Source organism: Solea solea, chromosome 4 (assembly GCF_958295425.1).
Source record: "Solea solea chromosome 4, fSolSol10.1, whole genome shotgun sequence".
NCBI lineage: Eukaryota > Metazoa > Chordata > Actinopteri > Pleuronectiformes > Soleidae > Solea > Solea solea.
In genome coordinates this window covers 11,043,324-11,064,640 of record NC_081137.1, presented here as the reverse complement: position 1 = coordinate 11,064,640, position 21,317 = coordinate 11,043,324, and the positions used below count along the sequence as shown (strand labels likewise).

Genomic DNA, 21,317 nt, shown 5'->3' with positions numbered 1-21,317 from the left:
CTTATCAGACGTGTGTGTGTGTGTGTGTGATGGGGACTATCTTTGATGCACTAGCATGTGCATGTAATCTTAGTTAGAGTATGACAGCCCTCCTCTGGAGCCTTGAAAGGTGCAGTGTGGATGATATGTTTTCTGCAAAAGAGGATCATTCAGATTGATGAGTGTGTTCACACCAGCCTTGTTTAGACCTTGGAGCTTTTCCACCCCTGCTGTGTTATATTTGTGGTTGTTGTGCATGCAAACCAAGACCAGGATCTCTTTGCAAGCGAATTCTGGAATTTGGTCATCACTGTTGTGAACTTTGTCTGCACCAGTTACACGAAGTGTAGCATTTATGTGTGATTTCCTGTTGACGGGAGAAGTTGGCATGGTTAGCAAAATGAGCATTTCAAAGAGGTCGTAATGAGATCTCCTTTGAACATCTTCCATTTAATATTTTCTGCATTGCGTAACAATCTTTTATGACAATTTGCATATAAAACATTGGCTTGTGCTTGATGTCAAAGCATATGCTCAAATGTGTCGTTCGTTTGTTTGCTGTAAGAGACTCTATGTTGACACCAGCATGAATATAACCTGCTGATTTTCCATGAAATCATGAGAGTGGCCTTAGTACCTACCCAAATATCTGAACAATATTTGCATTTTCATGACTTTTCTTCACAATTTATAGTCTGTTTGTGGTTTGCCTTTGTGAACATGACCCAAATCAGCTGAAATAAAAGTGGTTATACTACTCTTGTGAGTGCAGCACAAAAAATACTTACCAATAAATGCAATAGAATGTGTCAATATCAGCAGGGACTTTCACAGATTGAGAGATTGTCTTCTGTCGTTTGATGAGAGGAGCTCAGGACAGAGATCCACGATCCCTAAACACCAATATTTGAGTAACCTGCAGATGAGCAAACTCAAGAAAAAATTCTGTTTCCAAAACCTAAAAATGATTTTGTTCTTAAATGTCTTATTTGGTTGACAAACCAAAATTGATCAATCAACACTGAATATCAAAATAGTTGCAAGTAAACTAACAACAGTCTATAAAATGATGTCCAAAGCAATGACTACTTATAGTAACTGTCATTATGAATAAAGATGTTGCTACTAACTCAAGACACTGTTAGCATCACTTTTAAGAAGTTTTAATTTACATTATGAAAAAACAGACATAAAATCTCTTTACATCATTTTCTGCTCAAAAAACAGATCAAAGTATCAATAAGAGCATCAATAAGCATATCAGTATCATTATTGTGCCACAGCTAAGCATCACATCATTGTAATAAATTGCTACTCTCTTCATCAACCTTGATTGATGGTCCCTTAAGAACTAGTTCAGTCAAGCTACTGCATCTGTGTGCAGCTGAAACTGAATGCTCGGAGCTTTCTGGAACATTAGTTTTTAGGGGCAACAGCACAATTGTTCATGGGGTGTTGGGTTATCCCTAGCCAGGGATACTGTCTACTGTTGCTTTAATCATCATTCCCACAATGTGAATTCTGTAGGAAATGATGATGATATAAGCCTTTTCATAAGGGTTAGCATAGCTCGGGCCTGCATGTTTCCACTAATTGTTTCAGTGCAGTCCCACACTGAGATTACTGACGGAATCGTTTCATGGAAAGTATTGCTTCATGTTGTCAGTTACAATGCAGTGAGTTGACAACGATCCCACCTTCAGCTGAGGAGCATTGGCCTACAAATATGAACTTGGAGCAGGTGGATTGTTGTATCTTTGGAAAATGTTGCAAAGATACTGACACTGTGGAGACAATGGTAAATGGGTTTTCTGTCTCATGCTTTATTCAAGCGTTATACCGTGGATAAAAGGAATATTCACTCCTGATTGGCTGCAGGCTATCAATTATCCATGTCTGTTTTATTTCTGTATAACCGAACACCCCATGAACAATTGTGCTGTTGCCCCTAAAAACTAATGTTCCAGAAAGCTCCGAGCATTCAGTTTCAGCTGCACACAGATGCAGTAGCTTGACTGAACTAGTTCTTAAGGGACCATCAATCAAGGCTGATGAAGAGAGTAGCAATTTATTGCAATGATGTGATGCTTAGTTGCGGCACAATACTGATACTGATATGCTTATTGATACTTTGATCTGTTTTTGAGCAGAAAAAATTGATTTTATGTCTGTTTTCTCATAATGTAAATTAAAACTTCTTAAAAGTGACGCTAACAGTGTCTTGAGGAACATCTTTAGTCATAATGACAGTTACTATAAGTAGTCATTGCTTTGGACATCATTTTATAGACTGGTGTTAGTTTGAGTGGTTTTTTTTATAATTAAAACATGCTCGCTGAGTTTTCAGCGTCTTACGTGTTAATATCTTCTGGTTTCTTTGCTAAAATGTTGGCTTGTCAACCAAATAAGACATTTAAGAACAAAATCATTTTTAGGTTTTGGAAACTTCAACTTTTCCTTAAATGTCATGGACCAAACAACAAATTAATTAAATGAAACATAATTGTCAGATGAATTGGTAATTGGAAACTAATTGTTAGCTGCATGCAAACTGCTGCATTTTGACAAAATTTAGCAAACTGAGCACATACAGGGCGGCGTGTCAGACACAATGGCTTGACAGCTGGCAGCTTCCAAATCATTAGTGGGTGGTTGGAAATTGGAAAATACCACTAAAGTTGGAATAAACGTAATGTAACAATCTATAGTAGCAATGTTTTTTCAGGCTTATCAATAAGTTGCTAGCACCATAGAGGAACCAGTAGCAGTTAAGGATGAGCTCTTGATACTTATTCCTATTCACCATGTTCCAGTGAATCTGTAAGCTTACGTTACTTCCTGGCAAAGAAACGACACATCACCTGCTCAACACATGTATTTATAGTATCAAAGTGTTCAAACCCCAGAACAAGGCAGACATGACAATGCAGTCTTGTACTTTGAAGGTTTATTTTTTATTTTTATTGAAGTGGAAGGTATGAACGTTGGACAAAATAAGTTGGTAGCTCCCTTGCTTGCTGGCAGGCTTCAGGTGCGAGTTGGCAAGCTACTGTGGGAACACATTTTCACAGGCTCAAACAAAGACGCCTGGTATTATAGGGAAAATTCAAAGTCTTAACTTAAATAGAAACCAGACCACATTGCTGTGCACACCGTCCATCTCAGCTGTCAAATCTATTGGGTTTTATCCATTAATTAACTTAGCATTTTGTCACATCTCCAGCAAAAGAGTCACCCAACCATAACATGTATGCCTGCTTCAGTGTACAATATATTAAGAATATGTTTGCTAATTTATCTTGCTGTTAGACAATATAGAGTTTTATGGAATGGAAATAAGCAATTTTACATCATGGGAGTTGTTGCTACCACCACCAGTTTATTTAAATGTGTTATTCTGTAAATTCAGTGTTTGAAATCATTCATTTAGTGATGCACACCTACCAAAACGAGGCAGCAGCAGACGAGAAGCTCTTGTGTTCCTTTAAACTAAAAAGATGCAGATGTTCTCTATTGATTTTGGTGCAGGAAAGTGTGCACTTCAGTTTCTAGTTTCAGGAAAAGGCTGTGTAACGGAAAGATGAAGCGACATACATATCCTCTAGATGTTGTAGACTCAAGCAGGTGCAGAATTTTGTGGAGCGGCTAAATGAGACCTTCATTCACCCCCCCCCCCCCCCACACATAGGGGGTGCGTACAGTGCAGTCAGCACCGACTCTGTGTCAGTACCCCATAGAAATACGACCAACCTAACACTTAATCGTCTCTGTATTTGTTGTCACGTGTGCCTCGTCACTGTGTGGAGCAGGATATGATCTGGCAGAGAATACTTCCTGAGGAACGCTGCAGATGCTTTTCACACCGGCATTGTTGTACGTGACAATGGACAGGCCGTGCTCACACATGTCGGTCCCCCTCTTGGGTCTCTTTCCTGTGGTTATGAGGCGGTTTTGTTGCCGGGGCGGGGTGGGGGTCCCTGAAAGTCACAAGTGGGTGTTGTTACCTCTATTTAACTGTTGCAGTGTCGTGGGTTTTGCAATGTTCAGCATTGCATTGAGCAAAAGAGCGGCAAACTTTTCCAGCTTCTGTCATGGAAACCACCTTGTATAGTAATAACATCCTCTGTCAACACTCACTGGCTTTTAAAGCTTCATTGATAACCGGTTGCTGACAGCAAACTCCTTTTTCCTGTTTCTTATCGATTTCTTAGATCCTTACTCATTTTCATCATTTTGCATCCGCACTTGAAGTTTGGCACAAAGTTATCAGTCAGTTGCCTTTTTGTCTTGTAATGTTTTGATCATTTTGGTTACAGTTATTCCTGAGGCTCTAAATAGATCTAGATACTTTTATTTTAGGTCAGGAATTACCAATTAAAATTCTGGTACGTTATTATTATTAATGTGTCTTTTGACAGAAAGTCATTTCCTGCCGTTCAAAGCAGTCACATCAGAGATGTTAAAGCAAACAATGGACAAACTGTGAGACATGTTTCCAGCTCCCAAGGTCAAGTGACAGTATAACATCATTTCTTTTCAAATCTATATGCCATTTTAAATTGACTTTATATGGATGTGGTCAAGTCTGCCAGCTGCCTTTGAGCATTCTGTGAGGGGAAATAAGATACACTTTATTGGGTAACAGTGAACATTAACAACAAGAGATAATCCTACTTTATTTCGCAAGTATTACATGTATATTCAACCACTACATTAACCTATGCTTTAGCAGCACTTTCAATATGATACGCAATTGTTTAAGTTAAGGAGTTTAAAGTGACCAAACGTGAGCTGTAGATGCTCAGTCTACACGTCTTTCAAGTGTGAGCTGGCAGGGCATGATTGCTCCGTTGATCAGCAGTCTTACTTCCTATGTCCTTGCTGGCACACTGTGTGGAAACCAGCGGGCACTTTCACTTCTTGATTTAGCCCTCCTTCAGATTTCACATGTATCTTGTGTTTTAAGTGAGCAGAGCAGTCTGTAAGTAAGCAGAAAACTATACACAACTATGAAATCATCTATCAAAAGCTTGAAAAATGCTCGTGGTGGAAGTATTGGCTTTGCACTGCACTCATCCATCAGCCTTATCCACGTGGAAGCAGAACTTTCCTTATACAATCACTTTCTTTTTTCGTTCTTTAAAGGTTTTACACGGCATGTCTTCATACACATGAACCCACACAAATCCTTATAAATTTGTATTTGAGTAACCATTTGACTTTGGAGGCCTTTTTTTAACGACGTCTCAGCTTGAACCTCTTTATTCCGCTTTAACCTTTTATTCTAGTTAGCCTGCGTGTCACCTTGTTTGTATTTATTGTGTGTGTGTGTGTGTGTCACTTATTGTAACTACTCATTGCCGGTTGGTGCGTGTCCTGTTGCCATAGCTCTCCCCATAAAGTGCAAATGCACAGCGAAACCAAACAAGACAACATTTTCATAATGTCATGCTGCTTCCTCGTGTAATCACACTCGGTCTTCTGTTTGTGTTTTGACTAAGAGACACATCGCAACCAAAGTGATGTAGTATGTGCTCAAGGCCTGCACAAGTGCACAAGTGATGGTGTGTTCACACCTGACACTGTGTTTCTGTTGGTTTGTTCCTGATGTAAATTTGATACATAGTTTACTTTTTAGCTTTGGTTCACGTTCACAAAGGCAAATCTATTGTCGCACTATAAATTGTGAACCAAAGTCATGTGATCAGGCATAACTTTCAGCTATTGGTCAGATATTTAGACTGTAGGTCAGAGTTCATCTGCCTTGCTACTCTGGTGATTAGAAGTGCCCTGAAGACCAGCAGATGGCCGGCAGGTGGCCGGCAGGAGGGCGTGGTGGCCGCAGTGTTTTCATCCACACGAGAATGGAAACTGGGAGGAGAACCACTGAAAAGTCTCCAGGATATATGCTGCTAAAAGGTGTTTATCGTCCTGCTCTGTGAGTAGCCAACCCTTCCCCATCCACAGGTAAGCAAGTGCATTTAGCCCGAGCTAGCATTGTTAGCCTGGAGCACCACAAAACCGGCAACTTGATGCTGTTTCTCACCCCCTGACAGGAGGGTGCTAAGCCACACGTGTTGCCCTCATCCTCATCCTACGGGGGGCCAGCTAAATGCGCAAGTTTCCCTGTGGAGGTGGGATCTAGCAGGTTCTCCTCCCGGTTCGCTCTTCTCCTCACTTGCGGATGTGGATGAGACCACTGAAGCTGTAGCCTTTAATACTACGCCTCAAGTGAAAGATGCAGAGATAGAGTTCACACGAGTTATGAATCACTCCAGAGTTCACTTGCAAGTGGTCCAAGACCATCTCTTTTCAGTGGACCAGGGTTCGGTTCGGTTTGGACCACGTTCCCACCGATCCAAACTGTACTAAGGGGGGTAAACGCGTTGGCAAACAAATCTCTTTGACTGGGGCTTTATCATAGATTTCAAATGGTCCTTTAAATCTGGTACAGTTGTAATTCCAAAGTACAGTCAATATGCCAGGGGGTTCATTTCAGACCTTAATCACTGATGTCAAGAGTGTGGAAGAGCCCCAGTGGCTCACTATCCATGGTCTTGAAACTCTAACAAGCAACTCTCATATCAGTGTCCAGGTATTCCCGTGTAGATCATTCTGACATAGATGTTGAAACCACTAAAGTCAAATTTGCGTGACGAATCGTATTGAGCTGTGTGAGGTCAAAGCAGTTGTCGCACACTTGGTGCAAATGGGTATCACTCCCATGTTGCACTGGAGGGCAATCGAGAGAGGCTCAAACACACTCTACACTTTCATCGAGAGAGCTTTATTATTCTACTTGAACTGTGTGTTTTTCCAGCCTTGCTTGTGAGAGGATAATGAATACTGGCCTCTCAAATGGAGTGTGAACTGGTACTTCACTTTTCACATGTTAATCCCACTCAGCCTGGTCGCTGCCGCCTCTCCCGCTGCCTCAGTGTTAATTTCATTGTAGCTTGTTGTGTCTTTACTGTCTTTGGCCTCATCATATCCACACTCACACTGCTGCTCTAGCTGTGACGACGTTTTAAAACATAAGAGTATCCAGACGCTTCATCACACAACATGTGTAGAAGCGCTTTGCATAATGTATACGAGCTGTGTTTTACACATTGTTTAACATTTGTCAAGTATCCCTAAATATTTGTTCATTGCCGTTAATCCAACATCTTGTCTTTGTTATCATTGCTGCCTGGAATGATCAGCAAACAGCAAAGTGTCACTCTGTTTTGTCTCCTCGTGGCGTTGGGAGGGAGGGAGAGAGAGAGAGAGAGAGAGAGAGAGCGTGAGTGTTGTGCTGTGCGCTTGTGGTGCGAGCTGTTGTGGCTGCAGCTATATTTAGACATCTTTCTTCCTACGCGTTTTCAGGGTTGGTTGTTAAATAAGAAAATCAAATGACGCGCAAGGAGCCTGTGCAAGAGGGGAGAGCGGAGAGGAAAGGGGAGGGGAGAAGCTTCGACCAATCAGCTGGCCGGCTTCTAATGACATGACAACGAGTGTGTGTGTGTGTGTGTGTGTGTGTGTGTGTGTGTGTGTGTGTGTCAGGGTCTAAAGAGAAGACAATGGAGAATGTCGCTCACACAAGAGTATAGAGGAAACTCAACTCTAGTGACTGTAGCCACACTGACCCTGCCTCTGTTTCCTTTTTTTTTTTATATATTTCCAGCTCTGGTGGTGTTGTCAGTAAGAGTGGGCTGCATGATGTAGGTTAGCGATGGCGACCTGGCCTAGTAGTTTAGAACTGATCAAGACTATTCTTCAGACAGGATTATTGATATATATGAGTCAGTCATTTGATTTCACTGGCTATTCCCTTAGTTATTTGTTATTAGTATTATATTATTAAAGTGTTCTATTCACTTCATTTTTCACTAATTCAGACTTGCTTTATTGACTATCAAGACATTACATTGATAATGGACAGTAGCAAACATTCTTGACAATAGTGTTTATCTAATATTTACAGTACATTCAGACATCGAGGGTAAAACTAAGTGAGATGAGGAAGAAAGGACAAAAAGTCACTATAAAAAAAAGAAAGGTTGTAATCTAATAATTAGTAGCCCATTCACCACAAATTCCAAGCAACTGTGCACCTATACAAACATACTTTGCAGAACTTTATTTATTTTCTGCCAATTTACCTTCTTAAATGTTACAATGTTACATACTAATTCTTTAAATTTAGAGTTTTTAATGTTTTTATTGGTGAAGTTACCCCAAACTTGTATTTGAGTAATGACAATAAAGTTGAATCTCATCTCATCTCATCAAGAGATATTTAGTTTGTCATTTGTGGACTACTGGAGATTCAACCAAAATGGTGGTCTCTGTAGAGCTGACCCTATGCTTTAAAGAGAAACAAACTACAAATGTTTATATTTAAAATGGAATTTAAATATAAAATATATTCAATTCTAATTTTAAATGCATTTATTCTTGCTTTTGTTTCCCCTGATTTGAGCATTTTTTTTAAACTGGCCCCACTGACCTCGTGTTCTCCTCTCAGATAAGTCTCGGGATGAGCTTAAACAAGATTTTCTGTCTGTCTATGTGTAGGTTGACGAGTCTTAAACAGACACTAACCTCGCACAACCCTGAAGCAGAGCGCTGACAGCCGCTCTATCCCCTCCCCTCCTCTCCACCCTCACCCAGCCCACTGCTGGGGGTCAACTCACAACAGCGATAACAATGATGGAGGAGGGGCAGCATGCAGGCCATTGTCTGGGACTGTCAACAATGTATATCCACCTCACCACTCTAAACAGTCGACATGACGTGACCTCTGCATAATGAGGCCTGCCCTCCTCTATTGTGCCGTTCTCATAACTTTTTATGTACAGATGAAATTGTGCATCAGCCATAAACCATATGTCTTTTCACCATAGTTTATTTGCATAATCCACTGGGTTCTGTGTGTAACATTAAAGTGTAAAATGTATCAACATGTATTGCTGAAGCTGCATGTTGCAGGTGAATATCCCTCACTTCACTCTTCCCTTCCACGTGTATTGTTGAACCTACTGTATGTAGACTTCAGTTCCCATCAAACCTCAAACAATGTTAAAACATCCGAAATGGCTGCCGCTGTAGAGCTAACCTGCTTCTATTTCTATAAGAGGCTCATTGTGGAGTAATGAAAAACAACTATTTATACCATTAGGTGGTTGAACACTTGTATAAGTATGTATGCATTTTGAAGAAGAAGCATGCTTAAACCAACAAATAAGAAAGAGGAAACAGCACAGAGCATTGTGAAAGAGCGTTTACATCCTTTGTGGTATGTGAAGGCCACCGTAGTTCCCTGAAACACTTGGGGGTCAATTGTTGTTTTTTTTCGCACTGCATTAGATGTCACTAACTAAAAATGTACTTGTACAATGTACTTTTTACATCATTCAATATATGTATATATGTATATATATATATATATATATACATATACATATATATGTGTGTGTGTGTGTATATATATATATATATATATATATATACACATATACATATATTTATATATATATATATATATATATATGCACATATATGTATGTATATGTATGTATAAAAAACATATCTTGTGTCATGCCACTATTATAAAGATAAATATTGATATATTCCCCAGGCCTAATTCTTACACACTGGTCCTTTAAAAGAAATGTACTCTTAAAAGTGATGTTAAAATTTGCATCCACTTTGCATTGTGTCCCAGCTCGACTGCTGCAGTTGTTACTGTTCATGTTAACATGTGACTATGACACAGACTGTGGGTGCCACATATTACAACAGACACTTTCAAGCTGTAACTAAAAACAAAATCAGACTCTTATTATACTTTTTTTTTTCCTTCGGGCCAAACAGACATTATGTATTGATAGACATGAAGAGGATTTTACTAAATGACAGTAAAAAAGGTGTCACAGACACAAATTACCGACTCAGTCTTCAAGAAAAGGTTTGTCCATTTTTGGTTTGACGTTCCCTAAAAGTGAATACATTTTACCTTTGACCCTAATAGTTCATATTCAGGGAGTTTGCTGTTTGGTTTTAGTTCAGGGAGAAATGAACTGACCTTCCTGAGCAAATCTCATTTTAGGGGACAGAACATTATTTCTCAGTACTCAGATATAGCAGGTGCACCAGAGAGAGTGGCTGTGTCAGCAAGAGCCTTGAGAAAACAATTGGAGCAGTGGGATCTGCTCCTGGGGTCTGCTGTGTCAGACGGGCTGCCGCCGCCGCCACCGCCGATGCTACTGCTGCTGTAAGGGCTCCTCCCTCCTCTTTCTCTCTCTGCTAGCTGACACACCGGCTGTCACTCATCTACTTGCAGCATTAGGCCGTTGCCATGGTGTTGTTTAGCTCTGCTGACAGGTGGGCTTGGATGCCATTTCTCCCCCACCCCTACCCCCTCCTCCTCATCCTCCTCCTCCTCCTGCCTCTAGGCCACACGTCAAGCACTGCTTTCTCCTTTCTGCAGCAAAAACAATCTGCATGGGGGCCTGTCCTTATCTCTGGGTTTGTTGCTGTGCTTCACTATGCTCTCTGCACAAAGACAAACATCCCTGATATCACTGAGGGACTTGGGGACTTTTGTGCTTGTGTAATCCAGGCCATGTTCCTTATTTAAGATAAAAATAGGTTAAAGTGACTGCGCAGTGCGTGAGTGCAGACAGAAATGTTGGTCATGTTGGTGAAACTGCCATAGTCACTATCCTGTGCAGACCTACGCGTGCATGTTGAGATGTATCGTGTCTCAGCTCTGCGTTTCACATGTATGGGGAAAATCCCACTGAAATGTTGCTGACGACTCAGAAGAGGGGTTGCTAGGTAACCTGACGTCACGGCACTGCACTGGTGTATGTAGGTAAAGCAGGAGGCTAGCTCATTAGCCACACTGAGCACACGGCCTTTGCTGCTGGATGTGCTAGATCACACTTAAATCAGGCAGGGACTGATGAGAGCATGAGAAACTGTAACTCATGCAAAGGCCAGCAGTTTACATGTGTTTATATCTTTTAGTAGTAGCGTGGCTAACGTCAGACTGCTTCTCAATCTCATTTGAGATTTGAGTATGATGCTGTTGAATAGACCTGCAACCAATCAGACCAATGATCTGGGTGACGTATGTAGAAACAAACGTGCTTGTTGTCGTTGCCTAGGAGTGATGACTATCTAGTAATGGTGTCTAACGTCTTTTTCTTTCTCAAAATGGAAGCATCAGCCGGATCGAAAGACACTTGCTGTTTGGTGACCACCATGTCAGTAGTTTCTCTGTCGTCATCGCTCTAATGGAGTTGGCCAAAACGTCGTCCTTGCCAGGCGTGTTTGCAGAGCAGAATCAAATCGCTGGCAGACGTGGCCGGGTTCACCCAGGCTATCCTAGTAGTCAAGTCATTTTTATTTATATGGCCCGACATCACAGACATGGTTTCACTCGAAGGACAATATTCTTTTTTCGACGGCTCTCTGTGCAGATTATAATTGATGAGTTACTGCGGAACAATAGAGCTGCCGTCAGAGTAGACGCTGAGAGCATTTACCTCCTTTCCATCCTCTTTTCTCTCTCTTTTCATGGCTCTGTCATACCGCAGGGATGACTCTGTTATCCGCCACAAATCGACCATTTACATCCCAAGGCCGCTCTTTCTGAGAGAGGCTGAATGCGCGGCTGGAGAGCCGACGTGTCGCAAAGGGAGCTGAATGAGCAGGGAAAGACGCTCGGTGCTCGAACAGATACTTGTCACTCAGATACTTTAGAGGCGTGTGGTGGGTTAACAGCGAGCTGGTGTCGCGCGGCTCATCTGAAGGTGCTGCCTGTTGTAATGGACTCTTACAGATAGACTGTGAGATAAGGAGACATTCTATAGGGCTGCGCTGAGCCACTGCAAACCAATACCATAGTGTTCTTTGTAATACTTACTCACAGGAGCGCTGTGCTTGTCATTGACTTAGAAAAGGTTGGACTAGCCTCACATCTTTAATGAAATAAATGAAAGAATCATAGTGTGAAGGTTTTGTTATTGCTCAATTCACACCTCTAGGAATAGCACAGTGTGAAACTGGTGGGGATGCTCTCTGGACAGGAGAAAGAAAGAAAGAAAGAAAGAAAGAAAGAAAGAAAGAAAGAAAGAAAGAAAGAAAGAAAAGAAAGAGGAGCTATATTGGTGTTTCATCCACATGGAAATGTTTTTGGAGCCCTGATACTCTATTTTTTCGGGGATCACAATCTCGATTGTGTATCGAATATCAATCAAAGCGACGTCACAATCTCGACCTTCGAAAGCAAAGGTGGAATCAAGCATTTAACCACGCCCCCAGTGTGATGTCCTGCATGCGTGCCTAAGGGCAAACACACATTGTTGTGGTTGTAGCCATTGTAGCACGATTACCTCCCCCTGCTAATCTGAATCTGCTGCCGACTAACAGTAACCATGGCAACTGCTGAATTGGGCGACACAGTGACCGAACGCAAACCCCCTCCAGCTTCTCTGAAATCCCCGGTGTGGAAATATTTTGTGTTACATCAACATACACGTTGTGGACCAGATAAACCACGGTGTGTAAGCTTTGTTATGCAGTTACTTCTATACTAATATACAGTTAGTTTCCAAGTGACCGGTTATTGTCACATTCATATTGTTAATAATAATTATTTAAATTTGACAATAAAGCCACAGTGTGATACACTGCAAAGACATGATGGACATTATTATCGCCATAGACAATCAATATGGGAATTAAAAAAATAAAATGAGTTATCATGACATAAAACCAATGACTAGACTAGAAGTCTAAAAACAGCAGAACCATCTGTGTTAAAAGAGAGATAAAAGATACAGAATCGAATGTGACCTTCCTTTGTCATTGTTATCGTCAAACTTTTATGTCGCTGCTGTGACACAATTATGCAGCCTCACCAGTAATTCTTACACACTGGACCTTTAAGCATGGAACAATTCAGCACCATAGATTCTTGGGTTAATAGTGATGATGGTGTAGCATAAAATAAAAGACAAATGATGTGTCACTTTTGTCAATGTTGACGTCACTAAGCTGTTTCCTTGTTCCTTGTGCCAGTAGCAGCACAGATGCTCTCATTACACGACCTGCTCTTTTTCCCTCTGTATTATAATAGCTGTTTATATCTAATTAAGAGTCTTGTGCACTGGGGACTCTGGGAAATTGGGTTAAACAAACAGTGGAGTCATTACTGCAGGTATACTGAGTTTATAATGGGGGGGAGGAGTCATTTACATGTTAAAGCGGCAGTGCGTAAATGTAGGTGATTATTTTTGTTGTTATTATTCGGCGTCGGTTGGTCGGTTCGGCTGTCTCAAGCAAAAGTACATCAGCCCTGACTGAGGGAGTGTTTGGGTGTATACAGCAGCAGTGCAGGGGCGGGGACAAGAAGTGTTTATCCCGTCAAACTGCTGAATGACGAGGTTTTTGAGCTGTAGAATTCACTTCTAAAACGTTTCACAGGCTCTTATTTGTGTTTTCAGTCAAACTCCAACCAGTTACTTTACTAAAACATATGTAACAACATATAAACACTGCTATACTGAGAAATGGAGAGAGCTTCCAGGCAATGGTTTGACTGTCACTGACATTTCAGATGAGATGATGATAATGCTGTCACTTTTGGTGAAGCAAAAGTCACCAGAGATTGAATCCAAAATTACACGTGACATCCCAGTAATATTAAAATATATGTACTACACTTTTAGTGTCATGTGATGAGACAGTTTCAGTGCCCACACAGAGGTGTGACACGCATCCTGAGTCCTGCGAAGGCCTGAACCGTCAGCTCTCTGTGAAGTCTCCCCTCTAACCTGCTCCTCCCATCTGTGCCGTGTTCTCTATTGCTCCCTGCAGGTGAAGCTGATGAAATACATCTGTAAACAGCTGCAGTGCAAACAGAAAGTGCCAGAGACAGAGAGGCCTGAGGCCCTGGACAGCTACCCACACTTACGAGATTGGCTGCGCACCATCAACCTGCGACCGGAGCTGATCGAGGTAGGGGATAGCGCTCGTGTGACCACACATCTGTGTCACGTGTAGGGTTGCAATGATTACTCGACAGTTTTCAGCTTCTTAAATGTGATTTTTCTTTTGTGGTTTCCTTGCAAAGACATATTGAAAACTGAATCATTTCTTTTTGTGGACAAAATAATGTGTTTTGTTTTTTTTTGAAGTACCTGATGAATAATGACAGTTTAATAGCTTAGAATAATCATTAGTTGCAGCCCTAGACACATTTATTTTTAGTCATTTAGATTTTTTTTTAGAGGTGAAATTATTTTTCCCAATGTGTGGATTTACATGGTAGTTTAAAACATATTTCACATGGCAGTCAAAGTGACTGCTCGCTATCACTCAGACTAGATATACTTGTCCTTCTTTAAACAAACCCCTCTGGTTCCCAGCCAACTGTCATTTGTATCCCTATGTCATGTTTGTGAAAGTGTGTGTGAGCTCAGTGTAGAGTAAACTATTTTCCAGTGGAGAACAAACTCTGGGAATTGGTCTGTCAAACCAAGGGTTCTCAATCCTTTTGGTTTGCTTGTGGCCCCTTACAGAGGAGAACGTACTCTGCTCAAAATCTTACAGCCATTTGTACTCCTAGATGGTGTAAAGCCCCAAAAAAACGAATTGCAAGGTTGGGGTTTTCCTCTCTTGTTAACACTGACGTGTGTGTGTAGCTCAAGCATCTTGTGTGATACAGCAGTGCGTCATGTCCAGTATCTGTCTTCTGCAAAGTTGTCCAAACAAACCTGATTGCAGTGTTCTTGATTTCATTTCAAAAAGAACAGCTGTTTTCCAAATGGAATGCAGATCTAGTTCCATGTCTTTGAATGCAGGTGTCTGTAGATGCAGCACAAAGCAATAAACTAAAGGTTAATAAGACATGAAAACATCCAGAAATCTCAATGTTTACTGTGCCACCGAGATCATTTATTGCTCATATATTTCAAGGACACCAAAGCTATGTGTCCCCAGATCCCATTTTGAGAACCATTGTATTAAATGGTGGTACAGTGGTCCTAATCTGTGTTCAACCATAGCTTTTCTGTGTGAAGCTTGCATGAGTGGAAGGGTTTTCCTATGGGTATGAGCCAATATGATACTGAAGCTTGAAAATGGCTAGCACAAATATGCTACAAACAGCTTCATAGCTTAGAAGCACATACTGGAGTGTGTGATATCAAAAAAAAGCTATCCCTATCAGGGTACTTTAACTTCCTCCTACTGTCTGAAGGCATGCATAATTGGGTGTGAATGTTGGTCTTGTTGTGTATGTTGGCTGGCATCCCGCACTCTGCTTCTCACCCACTGTCAGCTGGAATTGGTTCCAGCTCCCTCTGAGACCCTCAAATCATGTCGGATGGCTTGGAGAGCAACTCTGTTCGCCCGATTCCCAGAGCCTTCGTTTAGAGTCAGTATATAATGTGTAACAAACGAGTATCACGGTGGCTGGTCTGGCCAGTCGTTGCTTTGTAAGAGATTAACTTACAATTGAGAGTTCAGCAATATGTTTAATTGTTACTACTGTAATATTTAACAAGGAAAGCGGAGAGTACCTTCCCTTTTAAAGACTTTTGCAATGCCCTAGAAACAAAAGCTGTTTTCATTAGCCTGCTAAAAGCACTCATTTGTATGTCATGTACACTACACATTGTCCAGAAGATTCAAAGCTGATGGTGACCCATTTTGATCAGTATTAGAACAGTATTAGATTGTGGCTTCTTCACTGTAGAGCATGTCTGTATACTAAGAGGCCAATAATTATATAGTAGATGGTCTGAAAACACAACTCAAAGAGAGAGTGTAGTATTTTTTTTAATAGTGGAGTACACCCTCTCTTCTCACATGCTGCAACTGACAATGAGGTATTACATAATGTTGTACAAGCATGTGGATGCCACGTTGGCAAGCTTCTTAAATAAGCCTGTGTCTTTCTGTGAACTAATTAAATTTGTCTGTGGCTTTAGTAAGTAACCCTATCACTAAATGAAACAGGGTGGGTCTCTGAGAAAGGGACTTAAACCAGGCCAATGTGTGACCAGAAGCATTCCTTAAAGGGATAGTTAAGGATTTCTGATGTATGGTTATCCAAAGTACTGGCACACAGTCAGCAGTGACTGTGCTATGCACTCATCCCCTGCACCAGGAACCTGCTTGAGATATATATATATATATATATATATATATATATATATATTTATATATATATATATATATATATATATATATATATATATATATATATATATATATATATATATATATATATACATATGACTGATTTTAACTTCCACTGATAAAATCAAAGCTTGCTTAAGATATCTTAAAAAATATGTGCACCTTTGTCTCACCGTCAGACGGCCTTTTCTGAGTGGAACCAGTAGTTTGTGTCACTTTGTAAACCAAACCTCTCTCCACACCAAAGTCCATAGAGAAAACACACACGCTGCTGCCTCCATTAGTAAGTTCACATGTGTCATTTTGTGACTTTTGTGTTCCTGAAATCCCTAATTCAGAAGTGACACAAACTTACCAAATGTGGCCGTAGTAGAACAACAGCTCCAGTGTCACTGCATTCTGAAAACGCAGATTTTCTCTATGGACTTCGGTTCGGAAGAGTTTTACCAGATTTACCAGATTCAGTTTCCAACTACAAAAGGGAAGCTATTCTAATGATATCTTGATATTTTACTAGATAAGCCTGTGGTTTAGTGGTTAAAATCTGCTTTTGTGTTCTTGCTGGCAGCCCTGTTTTCAGTAAGAGTGAACGTCCATGGCTCAAGCTGGTTCCCACTACACAGCACAGTCAACGTGGACTATGTGAAAACCCTGAACTAGCCCTTTAATAGCTAATGTGTATATTCGTATTAATTGTGTTCAGCAATACAGCACCAATGAGACCCAGATATTAAAGCTTAGTTGTTCATGGTTGTTTATGGAGTGGGGATGAGAGCAAAGGACCCACATCCCCTTGAATATCCTATCACTAACCCTTGTGTTTGTATGCATTTGTGTGTGTGTGTGTGTGTTTGTCTTTCCCTTTGCTTCCAGTGTGTATATCAGTGTTTGCCCTCTCAGAGCAAGGGTTTAACCTAAATGATAAGATATTGCGTAGTTCCCACGTCAAAAGAACATCCTAAAATCACAGTACTATCTCCTGCTCCCATCTGCGATCTATTTGCATGCTCTCTTATGACTTCATACATGGTGTATACTGGACCCATACTGGACCTCAGTTTTGAAGTGTGTTTGTGTGCGTTACATGGTTTTTAGTGACTGCACTGTGCAACTTCTGCACTGGGAACTAGCTTGAGACACGGACACTTGCTCTCACTGAAAACAAAGCTGCCAGCAGAAAGAAAAACTGAGTTTAGCCACTGAACAAAATGCTCACCAAATGCAGACCAAAGTCTGTAAAGCACTAAGCCTCCCACACCAAAGTCCATAGAGAAATGTGGTGTTTGTAGCTCACAGGGACACAAGCGCTGCTGATCTACTGCTGCCTTGTTTGGTACATTTTTGTCACTTCGGTAAATCCCAAATGAGATTTTCATACACTTTAGCAAAACAATAACATAGTTAAACTTACTGATGGTGGCAGTTTAGAATCAGCAACACCTGTGTGCCATGATGTTAAACCTCAGATTTTCTCTCTGGACTTTGGTGTGGGGAATGAGTGGGTTGAAAAGGGACATTCCTGTCAGAATAGACAATGCAAAGCAGCAAACGCATTCTTAAAATACAAATACAGCATCATGGTCATGATGCTGAGGACTCCACACAAATGTCAGCTTCGTTTTGCCCACACTAATGGTGGTAAGTTTTAGATTTAAGTGTGCAGGGATGGCTTAATTAACTCTTCTCTCCTTTTTATCGCTGGTTTACAGGCGGTGGAAGCAAAGTTGTCGCTGGATGCCTTATTGCAAATGACAGGTCCCCAGGTGAGGGATACAATGCGAAGACTTGGGTCCAGTTCAGAAGAATGTGCAAGACTCAGTGCTGCCCTCTCCTGTCTAAAGAGTGTCACTGAATCAGGTATGTGTGCAGTAAGTGTGACTGACTTTGATGACAATCAAACTTTTTTTTTTTTTCAGGCAGAAATTTCAATTTGATTTCAATTGTATTTAGTTACTGTTCACTATTGACTGTGTTAAAGATTTTAAACGAGACCAACTGTTCCATCAAAATATCTACTATACTCCAATGCAAGGTTGAACGCTATGAACTGTTTCTATTACATTTTTAAAGAATAATCACAAATAGAATGATTAAAATTCACCCTATAGTTTTTCATGAAATAAACATACAATATAGAGGCAAGTTAAGACAATATTTGCTTTTTAATCATAATTGTTATTTAATAATTGGCCAATTATGGCAGATGTTACATGTTTTTCTCAGAAACTTATGCTAAAAAGACTTTTTGAATAAAAAGTCACACATTTTTGCTTCAACTTTTATCTTTTTAAAAATGTTTTTATTCTTTTATCTATTGTATTATATTTCATATTTAGTTCACACACACACAGGCACTAAATACACAAAAATAAGAAAGTTATGTTAATTAAATAATTTGTTTAAGTCATGCAATTTTGTGTGTCATTTGTATTTTATCAAACTGTTTTATCTAGGGCTGCAACTAATGATTATTTTCATAATTGATTCATCTGCTGATTACTTGGTCCTTAAAATGACAGAAAATGTTGATCACTGTTTCCCAAACCTCAAAATGATGATGTTCTCAAATATCCTGTTTAGTCTCCAGCCCAATATTAATGTGGTTTAATGTTTTCTTTGTTATATGAAGCAAATGAACCAGAAACTATTCACATTTAAGAAGCTGAAAAATCAGAGAGCTTGTTTTGATTATTAAAAAAAGAACCTCTCAAACCATTTAATCAGCAATCAACATAGTTGATTCATTTAGTAATTGATTAATAATCAACAATAAGAAACACTAAGGAATATAAACACTAAGGTATATATGTATACATATACATATATATATATATATATATATATATATATATATATATATATATATATGAATTATTGATCGTAGTCTGGTGTGTTGATCAGAGTCGTGATTTCAAATTTTCAAAGTGGGCCCCGTCACTCTGAAGTTTGGAATTGGCTGCTCTACATGGTCTTCCGTAAAGACGACCTACCCCCAGAGATTCTTAGTTTCCCCAACTTCTGCAGACAAGAATGCTTCTTTACAGGATAACAATGCCCTTTTTTTCCTTGTTGGTTTTCTACTAATGCTATTTCATATCTCCTTACTCCTGCGCAGGAGGTGAACTAAGGGAAGACAGCAGTCCGTGGCAGTCAGAGCCCACCAGGAGAGACAGCGGCTCTCTCCTGACTGCAGACCTGCTCACCAACCTGGGCACTCCCCTCCGCCCTCACAGTCCCTCACCTCTCGCCCGACCATCCACCATCCAATCTACGCCATCCACGCCCTGCGCCACCTTCCCTCACCCCCGCTCAGGCTCCATGTCAGCGGCGCCCACGCCTGAGGCCCTGGCAGCGCACCTCCACGGCGATAGCCCACTCACAGATCCTTTCCCATTTTCCTTAGCACGCACGGCCCGCCTCCACGGACACACGTCCACCCCACCCATAACTCCGCCGTCAAAGAGGCGTCACCGGCTGAAGCCCCCCTGCACTCCTCCGCCTCCCTCCCGCAAAGTGCTGCATCTGCTTCCCAACATCACACTGACACGCAGCAAGAGCCACGAGTCCCAGCTGGGCAACCGCATCGAAGACCCTCCCACCAACAAGTAGGTGCTCACGTCAAACTGTAGGGACTAACGCTCTCACAACGTTCACCTTGCCAAACGCTTTTCATAAGTAGGTCAGAGTGGACCTGAGTGGGAATCCTCACATCACATTGTTATTGTAACAGACTGCGACTGCTGGCTTTGTTAGCACAGGTTTGTGGGCTCAGAGGGAGTGTGGGAAAATGTTCAGTGAGAGCACAGCTGCACTTGTGCTATTGTTTGCTTACACTTGATTCTTTGCCTCTCTTTGTAGTTCTTTCATTAGGGTAAAAATACATTATTACAGCCTGATAGTGCACTTTTAACCAACAGCATATTCCTTATGCAGAATCTACAATTGAAGTCATGACCAATAGCCACTGAGGATTTTTTATGTTTCTAATAGCAGTCAGTTCCATCACGAATAAATTAGGGAATCATTGTAGCACTGACATGCAGTATGTTGTAGGAGTCAGCCATTAACACCTCTGAAGTCATTTTGTTTTTTCTGCTGTGTGAAGACTCTGTGAATACTGCTTTTTTCCACTTTTATTCCGTCTATACAACAGAGGTGAATGTCCACACAGATGAATTCAATCTGTCCTCCAGCACTGTGAAATGAAACATTGAAAATGATGGTCCACGTTGTATTAACTATTGAGTGTGCTGTGCATGTCCCTGGCTCACCTTCACTGAAATCATGGCTGCCAGCAGCAGGGACACAAGGGAAAACAGATTTTACCCACTTAACATAAGGATCCACACCTGCTTTAAGTCTACAATATCTTTAGAATATGATGATTAACCTTATCTCACTGTTAAACATCTGTTTGTGTCACTGAGGTAAACACTTTCAATTACACATTTGAATTAACTGATTGAGGCAGCAGGGAATCAACATCTCATGTGTGCTGTGATGTAAAAGAAATGCTGATTTCTCCGTGGACTGGTGCTGGGGGTGAGAATCATATTTGTAAGATAACCAAAACCAAATAATATATACATTTTATTTTATTATTAATCTTTTTTTCCTTGTGTCCCTTTTGGCAGCCATGTGTTCAGTGAGAGCAAACGCAGTTTGTGCAATGTGAGAGCACCTCATACAACCATACTTGATAGAACCTGAACTGTCCCTTTAGGCTTTCAAAATACCACACAGTGGGTACATTTAAGGAAGTTGTAAATGGCAGTAGAGGGTGCTGTAAGATAAATGTAGCATCACAGTAGAGTGATTGCCATAGTTTTGGAAAAGTTCTCTCTCTCTCTCTTTCTCCCTTTCTCTCTCTCTCTCTCTCTCGTGCTCTCTCGCTCTCTCGCTCTCTCTCTCTCTCTTCCTCTTTCCCATCCTTTCACATCCTGCCTGTTGCTCCTTTGCTCTCACTGTATGCATGGAGCTAATCCCGGCATAGATTCCCAGAGATTATGAGTCATGTCAAAACAGGAAGTATTTCCTAGGACTAATGCTCAGTGGTGGTAAGACAAATACAATCCCTTTCTCTCTCTCCCCCTCTCGCTTTCTGTAACGTGATTGGATGCACACACTCACAATCAAGC

The 21,317-nt window shown here is 40.8% G+C and overlaps 1 protein-coding gene across 2 annotated transcripts in view; it reads left to right on the top strand.

The window, feature by feature from the left end:
• The window catches only part of ksr1a (kinase suppressor of ras 1a), a 41,591-nt gene that overhangs the window by 2,309 nt on the left and 17,965 nt on the right, over positions 1-21,317 (top strand). For both annotated transcript variants that reach the window (XM_058627664.1, XM_058627663.1), the window contains exons 2-4: positions 13,852-13,992; positions 17,889-18,036; positions 19,295-19,784. In XM_058627664.1, the coding sequence (XP_058483647.1) occupies positions 13,852-13,992; positions 17,889-18,036; positions 19,295-19,784 (779 nt within the window). The remainder of the gene's footprint in view (positions 1-13,851; positions 13,993-17,888; positions 18,037-19,294; positions 19,785-21,317) is intronic.